This window comes from Oncorhynchus gorbuscha, linkage group LG02, assembly GCF_021184085.1.
Source record: "Oncorhynchus gorbuscha isolate QuinsamMale2020 ecotype Even-year linkage group LG02, OgorEven_v1.0, whole genome shotgun sequence".
In the NCBI taxonomy this organism is placed as follows: domain Eukaryota; kingdom Metazoa; phylum Chordata; class Actinopteri; order Salmoniformes; family Salmonidae; genus Oncorhynchus; species Oncorhynchus gorbuscha.
In genome coordinates, this window is record NC_060174.1 from 26,661,998 (window position 1) to 26,674,429 (window position 12,432).

The 12,432-nt window shown below is 44.6% G+C and overlaps 1 protein-coding gene across 2 annotated transcripts; it reads right to left on the bottom strand.

The window, feature by feature from the left end:
• Positions 1-60: 60 nt before the first annotated feature.
• Positions 61-12,007, bottom strand: LOC124000163 (WAP four-disulfide core domain protein 1-like). 2 transcript variants are annotated; one of them, XM_046306360.1, is made up of 7 exons: positions 11,468-12,007; positions 2,041-2,239; positions 1,778-1,861; positions 1,537-1,677; positions 1,403-1,453; positions 1,249-1,311; positions 61-1,085 (listed from the first exon to the last, which is right to left on the bottom strand). In XM_046306360.1, the coding sequence occupies exons 1-6, from the start codon at positions 11,576-11,578 to the stop codon at positions 1,250-1,252; spliced, it is 648 nt and encodes a 215-aa protein (XP_046162316.1). In that variant the 5' UTR covers positions 11,579-12,007; the 3' UTR covers positions 61-1,085; position 1,249. The 2 variants fall into 2 exon arrangements, with proteins under 2 accessions (XP_046162316.1, XP_046162307.1); XM_046306351.1 differs by having other exon boundaries at positions 61-1,128.
• Positions 12,008-12,432: the final 425 nt, after the last annotated feature.

Here is a 12,432-nt window from a genome sequence, read left to right on the forward strand (position 1 = left end):
CAGGTTTCAGTGTAAAGTTTGTCTTGGGTTTAAGTCTACAATAATGTAAACAGCAGATCATTCCTCAAACATACAGTTTATTTGTAATACAAAAAGCAACATTACAGCACCAGTTTGACATTTGGATATTACTGTCTCCCTCATAGAAAATGGTTACATGTTGTTCATACCTCTAGCTTATTAGTTGTGGAATTCAGTCGTATAGACCAGCTTATTGTTCTGTTAGAAGATACAGCCTTAGAACCAAGCACCATTTGATGTACTAAAATCCAGATATGGATATTCCTAACCACTCACACCCGTCTTTCTGTCATACTAATGTTCATTTTTGGACCGGCTGAGGGAATATACTAAATGGAATATGTCCTATTTCATGTACAGTCGATACAAACACTTTGAACAACTCCTGTGTGTTGGTATAAGGCCCAGCTTGCTCTCCCACCATGATTGACATGCTTTGACATGTAAGCAGAGTGTATGGATTTTGTTGGTGGTTCTGGGTCTGTTCCTAGTCTGTGTGTTTATGGGATCTTCATCCTGCTGGCCTGAAGGGTGAGAGGGCCAACAGCAGCACATAGTCCTTATTTTCTCTTCTATGAGATACGTGTGTGTGTCTGGTTGTGGGGAGTTTCAGTGCATCTACTTTGATATTGTGTATAGAAAAAAAGGTTGTTATTTTTGTGGTTTGAGACCGATCAAGAAAGGGGCTTTGTGTCTTGTTCATTTCTCCTTTTCAACCATAACACCATTACATCTTGCTCATGACTAAACCAAAGCATGTTGTGTGTGTGTGTGTGTGTGTGTGTGTGTGTGTGTGTGTGTGTGTGTGTGTGTGTGTGTGTGTGTGTGTGTGTGTAAATCTGTCAAAGTATTGTTTAAAACCCTGCCTGCACCATTATTACAACCAAAGGAGTGTGCCAGTTTGAGAGAGGTAGGAACTGAAGGCTTGGTTTCCTCCTTTCCCCAGGCCAGACATGGGAAGTGTAAAGCTCCGTAGGGTTGTCTGGTTGTTCTGTGTTCCGTTGTCAAGAGGTATGATATGTGGGCTCTGATAGCTGAGGTTCTGTGTTGCGGTATCTGAAGATCTGAGGAGAGACTGCTTTGAAGAGACTACCAACTTTTTACGATCTGTCAGATACAAATGGTTATTATAGATTGTTATATTGACCTTTTATCTCAGTCATAGCAAACAATATAGGCTTTATTCTGTCCTCTTATTTTCCTAAATGGCATCCCAATAACACCTACCTCATCCCATGTGTTTGTGGTGTTTCTCATAGGCCACTGCATTATTAGAGCTGCTTCCAATTCCTATAGTGGAATAATGACAGGCATGTTCATGTAAAAGAGACCCTAGCAGTATAATTATGGAGAATACAGGACAGTTGATCACCACACTTACCCAAGTAATCCTTATAGTCCTTGTAGGACTTTTGCCTCATGGGACGTCCATCTAGATGAGAAATAGCACCTCCTAGTTCGTGATTATGCCCGTTTTTAGAACTACATTAAATGTCTGACTGAATCGGACCTTACCAGAGTTGCCACGAGACTTGATGCACTGTCCCCGATTGGGGATGCCAGCGGCGGGGTTTCCTTGGTTGATGATGTGGCACTCATAGCCTGTGGGACAGTGCAGGGGCTCGTCACCATCCTCTGTGGTGCTGCAGGCCTCCGCTGGAGAGCAGGGGACACACAGGTCAGAGGTAAACTAAACACACACACTGATGGTGTTGCTTTCAGGTCTGTTTTAATGGTGATGTCCCAGGCTACTCACCCTGCAGTACCTCATCTGGACCGTCTAGAAGCCAGCCGTTCCCTCCCAGCCACCGAGGCTTGGGTTGAACCAACCAGTCCAGCACTGGTCAACACAAACACACATCATTGGTAAGTTTGATCCTAATGATATCATCAGTATTTTACTGCATATCCTAGTACCAATCGTTAGAACTATGCCCACGCTATGTATGACCATGCGTGCTGTCATATGGGTTGATAAGTGTGGTTTTGTGTACTGTCACCTAGATCACTGGCGCTTACCTGGTGGTGGCTGCACTGACTCCAGACAGGCGTAGATGCAGCCGTTATAGCAGCAGCGCTTGTGGCGCTCACACTCTGAGTCAGAGCGGCAGCCGGGCACCTCGCAGGCCCGCTCCGGCAGCATCTGAGGTGGGGGTGGGCAGCGGTCATTCTTCTGGTGCTGCGTGGATTGGGACTGCTGATTTGGGTACTCATAGTCCTTAGAGGAGAGAACAGAATTACTTTGTTTGAACAGAAATGTGCAGTCTACTATCCTGAGGCTGAAACAGAGAGACCGGGTCATTTTCAACAGTGGGTGATTGCTGGAATCTTTGTGTACATACAGTAGGCCTACAAAGATGAATTGTGACGTGCACTTGTCCTAACACCTTTGACCAGCAGGTGACTGTAATGAATTTTTGTAACATACTTGTTGCAACATTTTCCATCAGCTTCTGTTATATTTTCTGTTTAAGCTATCATGCCTGTTAGTAAACACCTTGACCTTCACTCTAAACACGTAGAGCGATGAAGAACTGATGGACTAAGTATTTGTTCTTAACTGCCTTGCTAGTTAAATAAATCAAATTAAAAATTAAAAGTCAAGCTTTATTTAACTAGGCAATTCAGTTGAGAACAGATTCTTATTTTCAATGATGGCCTAGGAACAGAATGTGAATGTGATACAGGAAAATATGATTATGTCAAACACACATTCTCCACCTCACCTGAACAGTGGTGGTCTGTGATTTTTCTCTAAAGGAGCTTGTGAAACACTTACATAATCAGTTCTGTAATACAACCATGGCTGTACTTACTGCTTTGCTCAGTTCAATAAACTTGAACTATTTCCTTTCACCTATGGTGTGAACTACTTCTTGGAGGATTTCATATGTCAAACACTGTTTTATTCAGGTTTGTTATCACTGTATATGATGTGCTTATAACCATAGAGCTAAGGAGGTAGCTTTTGTGGGTATTTCCTAATATTTTCCAAGTGCTATTCCTGCTCTGGCACAGCAACGGATCCAGTGAGGTCTGGTTTCCAGTTGCAGTTGAGCTAGCCTACTGTCCAGCCACACAGTCTCATTCTGAGGGGCTCACTCTGACTGCCAACACTAATCAGGATGCAAATGTTCCATGTAGTCTGGCCAATGTTAACCAAAGCCCACCTCTGGCCTGCTCGCCTCCCTACCACTGAGGAAGTACAGTTCCCGCTCAGCCCAGTCAAAACTGTTCGCTGCTCTGGCCCCCCAATGGTGGAACAAACTCCCTCACGACGCCAGGACAGCGGAGTCAATCACCACCTTCCGGAGACACCTGAAACCCCACCTCTTTAAGGAATACCTAGGATAGGATAAGTAATCCCTCTCACCCCCCCCCCTTTAAGATTTAGATGCACTATTGTAAAGTGACTGTTCCACTCGATGTCATAAGGTGAATGCACCAATTTGTAAGTCGCTCTGGATAAGAGCGTCTGCTAAATGACTTAAATGTAAATGTCTTAAATGTTTATCATGGAGCTCCAGACCAGACACTGTAATTTCAAGTGCACATCCTGCTGCTCTCGACGTGGATGCCCTGCCGGCCCGGGTAAGGTGTCCCTGTCCCTTTCCCCCTGACAGAGAGACTGTGCCAGGGGCCCTCAGAGTTCCCCCCTCTCACCAATGAGATAATGGGCTTGCCGACTGCACGTGATCGTTAAAATTGCACTGTTTATTTGGCAGGCTAAGCAACTGCTCTTCCAAACCAACCATAAAAACGAAAGTAACTGTTTGGCGCTGGTGTTTGACACAGAATGCATGTTTGTAATAAACACACAAATAATTTTCTCTGTCAACTGCCAGCCTGGTGGGTGGGGTGCCAGGTCTTACCATGGCTCAGTGACTGGATCAACATGTAGTGTGTGGCAACACACAAGTGCACTACTTTCTTTCCTTCCATGTCAGTGTGACCGCAGTAAAAGTAACACAGTGCTGACTTGTTAGATTATTGATCCTGATTTTACGCTAATTGACCATGTCTTAGTAACACTTCCAGATGTTTTATGCCCATTACAGTGATTCTCCTTCCTCAAAATGAACCTTTAGAGCTTTTTGACCTGATCAGAGCTTGATAGAGCAACAGAGTTAAATTCAGGATGAGTTATCAGGCAACATCAGTGCTCTCTTCATTCAAAGAATTTGTGCTTTTAGCAGCTGTGGTCCACATTGGCCAGATTGGATCCATCATCTGTTATATCTTCTGACTGTCTCCTGAGGGTTTCTAGGCTGAGCTATATTAGCCTGTCCTACAGTATGTCAAAGATAAGCCAATCACACGTCACAATGCTGTTGGGTCTACAAAAGGATTCTAATGTTTACAACTTTACAGGTAATGATTATTTACAGGTAAAGATCACTTTCATCCTCATGTCACCCTGTATTTTTACAAATGCAGTTCAGACAACTCCAGGTTAAAGTACAAGAGTGAGGTTGATTATCCATGTGTTTGGACAACGTGAGCTACAGTGACCATGGTTCATTATCTGCCCAGTTCCCATGGTTTCTCCTCAGATCTCAGTAGCAGAGGAAGTAGAATATCCGGTTCCTGTCTATCAGTCTGAATGCCAAGCTGCCCTACCATGTCCTGTACTGTGCCGTGCTGCATGTGACTGTTTGATGTTCAGTCCCACATTGTTTATTTACAGTCATTGGTCTCTTCCTGCTGGGCCACAGAGATGCCGGCAGACCTGTTATATTGATTACTTCCAGGGCAGTGTTTTCAAAGCTGAGCGATTCAGCAGAGTGGGCTAAAGCCATCAGAGACCTTATTTGGCTGCAGACTGTGATGTAAACTGTAATCAGGCCATTGACGTCTGTACTGTATCTAGTCCTTAGATCAGACACATCCTGATTCCTAGAACTCCAGGAAGCACACCACTCAGCTTCTCCAGTGAAACTATGTGCAATGTGATAGTCGTAAACCCCAAATAGATGTATGGATTGCACTGATTATTTAATGATAGTCATACTTAAGCATTGACCATGTTATTTAGATCCATATCTCTTTCTTCTGTAATACAACAGCATCCATTCTCCACCCTCCTTCCCATTCTGAGATCCCCTGTGCTTGGAAAGTTTTCCAGACCAGCCTTGCTCTAGCACCAGTTCATGTTGCAAGGGTAGAGCTGCCACGTTCAAGGTGCTCTAACCCGGAAGCTTACAAGAAATCCTGCTATGCCCTGCGACGAACCATCAAACATGCAAAGTGTCAATACAGGGCTAAGATTGAATCATACTACACCGGCTCCGACATTCGTCTTATCTGGCGCTCGACTTACAAACTATTACAGACTACAAAGGGAAGCAAGGCTGCGGGCCAGACTGATTACCAGGACGGACGTGTGCTCCGGGCATGTGCTGACCAACTGGCAGGTGTCTTCACTGACATTTTCAACATGTCCCTGATTGAGTCTGTAATACCAACATGTTTCAAGCAGACCACCATAGTCCCTGGGCCCAAGAGCACAAAGGCAACCTGCCTAAATGACTGCAGACCCGTAGCACTCACGTCCGTAGGCATGGAGTGCTTTTAAAGGTTGGTAAATGGCTCACATCAACACCATTATCCCAGAAACCCTAGACCCACTCCAATTTGCATACCGCCCAAACAGATCCACAGATGATGCAATCTCTATTGCACTCCACACTTCCCTTTCCCACCTGGACAAAAGGAACAATTATGTGAGAATGTTATTCATTCCCCCTCAGGAAACTAAAAAGCTTTGGCATGGGTCCTGAGATCCTCAAAAGGTTCTACAGCTGCAACATCGAGAGCATGGTTGCATCACTGCCTGGTACTGCAATTGCTTGGCCTCTGATCGCAAGGCACTACAGAGGGTAGAGCGTACGGCCCACTACATCACTGGGGCTAAGCTGCCTGCCATCCAGGACCTCTACACCAGGCGGTGTCAGAGGAAGGCCCTAAAAATTGTCAAAGACCCCAGCCACCCCAGTGATAGACTGTTCTCTCTATTACCGCATGGCAAGCGGTACCGGAGTGCCAAGTCTAGAACAAAAAGGCTTCTCAACAGTTTTTACCCCAAGCCATAAGACTCCTGAACAGGTAATCAAATGGCTACCCAGAGTATTTGCATTGTGTGCCCCCACAACCCCTCTTTTTACGCTGCTGCTACTCTCTGTTTATCATATATGCATAGTCACTTTAACTATACATTCATGTACATACTACCTCAATTGGGCCGAACAACCAGTGCTCCCGCACATTGGCTAACCGGGCTATCTGCATTGTCACACCCACCACCCGCCAACCCCTCTTTCAGGCTACTGCTACTCTCTGTTCATCATATATGCATAGTCACTTTAACCATATCTACATGTACATACTACCTCAAGCAGCCTGACTAACCGGTATCTGTATGTAGCCTGTCGTTTTACTGTTTTATTTCTTTACCTACCTATTGTTAATTAACCTAATACCTTTTTTGCACTATTGGTTAGAGCCTGTAAGTAAGCATTTCTCTGTAAGGTCTACAGTTGTATTAATACTGTTGTATTCAGCGCACGTGACAAACTTTGATTTGATTTCCTGCCATGACATTGACCGACTGGCTGAGAGGCTGACTAAGTCACTGGTTGGCTGACTGACTAACTAATTGACTGACAGCTGGTGAGTTGTGACCTTAAATGTATAAAAGGATGGAATGTAGCCAGACATGCTATTTTTTAATAGTTAAACTGAGACATATCACCCATGCAGGTGACTGCCTGCTTCTGCACTAACTGTTTTACCATGGTGTTTTATCTTGATGGATGTTTGGACTATCACATGTGTATTATATCACCAGAGAACAGTGGGGGTGCTTCTCCAGCCTGCTCTCAGCGGGGAGTTGATCATCCTGTGGGTGTGTACAGTAATGTCCAGACCATCCTCACATGATATCATCTGCCTGGGATTAATGTTCAGAATTCCTATCGAAGGCTAAGTGTATTAACTCTGGCCTACACGGAAGTTTACTCAAACCAAGTATGAAACAGACTTTACCAGCTGTGGATTTCTTCCAGACTACTTTTTTACTGTTTGCCAAGGCCATATTATGTTCTGTATTTGTTATGCATATTTGCATTTTTTAAATCCTATTTATATAGAGAGTGTTATTTACTGGCTATGCTAGAGGGATTATAACCTGTATTGAGTGCAGCCATCTTGGAATAGCCTTGTAAATGAATTTGGCTGACATACTGGAATGAGCAAAATTAGCATGCCTCTCCCAGTCTTGTTTGTTCTGTCGTCTCAGCACACAAACAGCCCAATCCCATGGTATTAATGTCCTTTTTGCTACCATTGATATGGAGCTGTAGCAATTAGATGGTAAATATAGATGTGCGAATCACCTGGGGAGGACATAAAAGTCCTGAGAGGCTGTGGCAGATGGCCCAGAAACAGAACAGGAATGCCTCCTTGAGAATGTTGTTCATTTACAGCTCAGCGTTCAACACCACTATGCTCGGGAACCTGGTAGTGAACGCCTCCCTCTGCAACTGGATCCTGGGCAATAAAGATAAAACACCAGATGTCATTTTAGATTCTGAGCTCAATTTCAATTCACATATTAGGAATGTGACCAAAATAACTTTTTACCACAGAAAGACCCATTCATGCTTTTATTACAAGCAGTCTTGACTACTGTAATGCTCTCCTGTCATTGCTAAACTACAAAAAAAAACAGAATGCTGCATCACGGGTACTGACCAAGACCAAATGGAGAGCACACATTACACCGGATTTAACTTCTCTGCACTGGCTGCCTGCCTTCTTCTATTGGTTTTTAAATCAATCCACTATTGTGCACCAACACATGCCAGACATGCTTTTAAGTTATGTAACCAGTAGGTCCCTCAGGTCCTCTGGCACTGTCCAATTAACTATCCAAAAGCCTAGGACCAAGAAGTATGGAGAGGCAGCCTTTAGTAATTTTGCCCCCAGCCTCTGGAATAGCCTGGGGGCTGAAACTGGTCATATTTAAAAGATCTTAATTAAAACACCTTTTTAGCTTTGCTTTTCCTTAGGGTGCTTTTTTCAGTTTTTGTTATTCTTTAGTTTTTTTATTCCCTTGTTTGTTGTATAGTAAATATTACTCTTTTTCTTTATTATTATTATTTTGCGAAGCGCATTGCAATCATGTCTGAAATGTGCTATATAATTACATTTGGTTTGATGATTTGGACATCCTGACAGGCTGCCCCCAGGTGGTGAGGGTAGGCAAAAACACATCTGCCACGCTGACCCTCAACACGGGGGCACTTCAGGGGTGCATGCTTAGTCCCCTCCTGTACTCCGTTCACCCACAACTGCGTGGCAGCGCTCGACTCCAACACCATCATTGCGTTTTCTGATGACACAACAGTGTTAGGCCTAATCACCGATGATGAGACAGCCTATAGGGAGGATGTCAGTGACTTGGCAGTGTGGTGTCAGGACACCAATCTTTCCCTCAATGTCAGCAAGACAAAGGAGCTGATCGTGGACTACAGGAAACGGAGGGCCGAGCATGCCACCATCCACATCGACGGGGCTGTAGTGGAGCGAGTCGAGAGCTTCAAGTTTCTCGTCCACATCTCTAAGGAATTGTTTTATAAATTTGAATTTTTATAATTTTTTTATTTTATTAGGCAAGTCAGTTAAGAAAAAATTCTTAATTACAATGACGGCCTACCAAAAGGCCTCCTGCAGGGGAAGGGGCTGGGATTAAAAATATAGGACAAAACACACATCACAACAAGAAAGACAACACCACATAAAGAGAGACCAAAGACAACAGCATGGCAGCAATACATGACAACACAGCATGGTAGCATCACAACATGACAACAACATGGTAGCAGCACAAAACAGGGTACAAACATTATTGGACACGGACAACAGCACAAAGGGCAAGAAGGTAGAGACAACAATACATCACGCAAAGCAGCCACAACTGTCAGTAAGTGTCCATGATTGAGTCTTTGGATGAAGAGATTGAGATACACTCAAACTGGACTTTTTTATGTTGGAGCTTGTTCCAGTCGCGATCTGCAGCGAACTGAAAAGACGAGCGACCCGATGTGTGTGCTTTAGGGACCTTAAACAGAATGTGACTGGCAGAACGGGTGTTGTATGTGAAGGATGATGGCTGCAATATATATCTCAGATATGGAGGAGTGAGGCCTAAGATGGTTTTATAAATAAGCATCAACCAGTGGGTCTTGCAACTGGTATACAGAGATGACCAGTTTAAAGAGGAGTATACAATGCAGCGATGTGTCCTGTAAGGAGCATTGGTGGCAATCTGATAGCCGAATGGTAAAGAACATCTAGCCGCTCGAGAGCACCCTTACCTGCCAATCTATAAATTACGTCTCCGTAATTTAGTATGGGTACGATGGTCATCTGAATCAGGGTTAGTTTGGCAGCTGGGGTGAAAGAGGAGCGATTACAATAGAGGAAACCAAGTCTAGATTTAACTTTACCCTGCAGATTTGATGTGCTGAGAGAAGGACATTGTACCGTCTAGCCATACTCCAAAGTATTTGTATGAGGTGACTACCTCAAGCTCTAACCCCTCAAAGGTAATAATCACATCTGTGGGGAGAGGGGCAGTCTTCTTACCAAACCACATGACCTTTGTTTTGGAGGTGTTCAGAACAAGGTTCAGGGCAGAGAAAGCTTGTTGGACACTAACAAAGGTTGTAGAGAGTTTAACACAAAGTCCGGGGAGGGGCCAGCTGAGTATAAGACTGTATCATCAGCATATAAATGGATAAGAGAGCTACATACTGCCTGAGCTATGTTGTTGATGTCATTTGAGAAGAGCGTGGTTCCTAGGATTGAGCCTTGGGGTACACCCTTGGTGACGGGCAGTGGCTGAGACAGCAGATGTTCTGCAGTGACTTTATACACCCCACTCATTGAGAGAGGTAGTTAGCAAACCAGGCCAAAGACCCCTCAGAGAAACCAACACTCCTTAGCCGGCCCACAAGAATGGAATGGTCTACTATATCAAAAGCTTTGGCCAAGTCAATAAAAATAGCAGCACAACATGGCTAAGAATCAAGAATCAATTAACATGGTCCACACACACCAACAGTTGTAAAAAGGCACTACAACGCCTCTTCCCCCCTCAGAACCTCAACAATTTCTACAGCTGCACAATTGAGATCATCTTCACTGGCTGCATCACCGGTTGGTACCGCAAGGAGCTACAGAGGGTAGTGCCTATGGCCCAGTACATCACTGGGGCTGAGCTCCCTAACATCCAGGACCTTTTTACCAGGCGGTGTAAAAATGGTAAGTGGTAAGTGGCAAGTGGTACCGATGCACCAAATCAAGGAACCAACAGGAACCTGTGAACAGCTTCTACCCCCAAGCCATAAGACTGCTAAATAGTTAATCAAATAGTCTCTGTAGCTATCTGCATTGACCCCCCTTTGCACTAACTCTTTTGACTCATCACAAACGCTCTTGCTACTGCTTATTATTTATCCTGTCGCCTTATCACTTTACCCCTACCTATACCATATCACTTTACCCCTACTGTACCTTTACCCCTACCACTTTACCCCTACCTAAGCTTTTCACTGTCAGCCTACACCTTTTGTTTACAAAGCATGTGACAAATAAAATTAGATTTGATGTCGTAGAATGTATGCACACATGACTGTAAGTCGCTTTGGATAAAAGCGTCTGCTAAATGGCATATATTATTATTATATATATTATGTCCAGACACATGTCAGGATCAGAGAATATCCCCCTAGATGTGATACAAAAACAGGTGTGTGTTACTAAGCAGTGGAAGCTGTGGTTATTGAAATGTTCTCCCCATGCTAGCAGATTGTTGGCATGTTTTTGGCTGTGCTGGCCAGCTGCTCATTCTGCTTTGCTGCTCTGGAAGGAAAAAGAGAGCTCCATCCTGTGTGCCTCTACATCCCCTCTCTCTGCCTCCCATCTCTCTCTCCACTGCTGTCTCTGTCTGCTGCTCTTACTACAGAAACCCCTCTGTGACAATGGCCATGCTCTGTTTCTCTGTGTTCAGTCTTCTGCATGACCGTCCGTCACTCCTCCACTCCTCACACAGCCAGGACAGAGTGGGGAGGACAATACACAGGGGACTACACAGCATTCATGAAACCATGGTGCTGCTATTGCTAAAACCTTCAAACTACACCCCTCTGCCAGCCTGCTAAAACAGTGTATGTACTGTATGTCCACCAGCTTTACCTCCCCCACACACACACACACACACACACACACACACACACACACACACACACACACACACACACACACACACACACACACACACACACACACACACACACACACACACACACACACACACACACACACACACACACACAGAGAGTATTGCTGCAGTGAAGGTACTCATATCAGGTCTAAACCCCACCTTTTGGTTAAGCCCTCTCTTTCTGATCCGCCGGGCACCTCCTGACCCACAGGACAGCACCAGCATGCAGAGCACCAACATCAGGGGTGTCCGGATGTGACAGCCAGGCATGGTCCTAACACTTCACTCCTCCTGCCCTCCTCACTCTGTTTCTTCTCTCTTCTTCTGTCACTCTCTGTACTCCTTACTGTATCCTTCTTCCTTGAAGTTTAGAAAATGTTCTCTCCTTTTCTTCAACACTGTGGTGTTCAGTCCAGTGCTTGGTATTCCTTATTGGGCCGGTGTTGAGGCAGTGGCTCCCGTGCTTGTGAAGCCAGCGATTACACAAGCTCTGCTATAGGACAATTATTTTTATCCGTCTGCGCAGGGGAAACTGCAGGGGAAATAAGAAGAGAGGAAAGGAAAGGAGGATAAAGAATTAATAGAGCCACTGTGGAGGGAAAAGAAAGTGGGAGATAGTTAGGGGAGTCAAGGAGAGAAAGCCAGCTGTCTGAACATTGGTCTGCTGGCACGGCAAGCACATGTCTGCCTTTCACTGAGAGAGAGGGAAGGAGAAAGCGAGCGGGAGAAGGAGGAGGGAGCTCAAAGGAGGGAGGGGAAGAGAGAGAGAGATTTTCAGTATACTGTAAAGGGGTTACTGAATTTAGTCAGATCTGTATTTCATATTACAGTATTAACTATGTATGCATACATTTTACATAATGACTAACTTGTGGGAATAGGAAATGTATGATATACTGTAAGAAAGTCACTGGAAGTGTCATGACTATGCATTCCTGAATAGGCTGTATGTTGAGAGGATAATGTAGGCATTCAACCAGAAAGAATAAAAGCATGTTTCGTGATCCAGAGTAGGGGCCACTCGTCTGTGAAATAGCATGTTCCCTCTCAAACTAGGACATATCCCCTCACCCTTCTCACTCCCTAAATCCCCTCTACCCCCTGGCCCCCTCATTCCCATATCC

Bases quoted from the DNA above. Each gene is read 5' to 3' on its own strand.
- LOC124000163 (XM_046306360.1), bottom strand. From the start codon at position 11,578: ATGCCTGGCTGTCACATCCGGACACCCCTGATGTTGGTGCTCTGCATG. The intron at 2,240-11,467 runs GTGGGGTTTAGA...CTCTCCTCTAAG, and splicing joins AGAGAGGGCTTAACCAAAAG to GACTATGAGTACCCAAATCA. The intron at 1,862-2,040 runs GTAAGCGCCAGT...TGTGTTGACCAG, and splicing joins GTCAGTGCAGCCACCACCAG to TGCTGGACTGGTTGGTTCAA.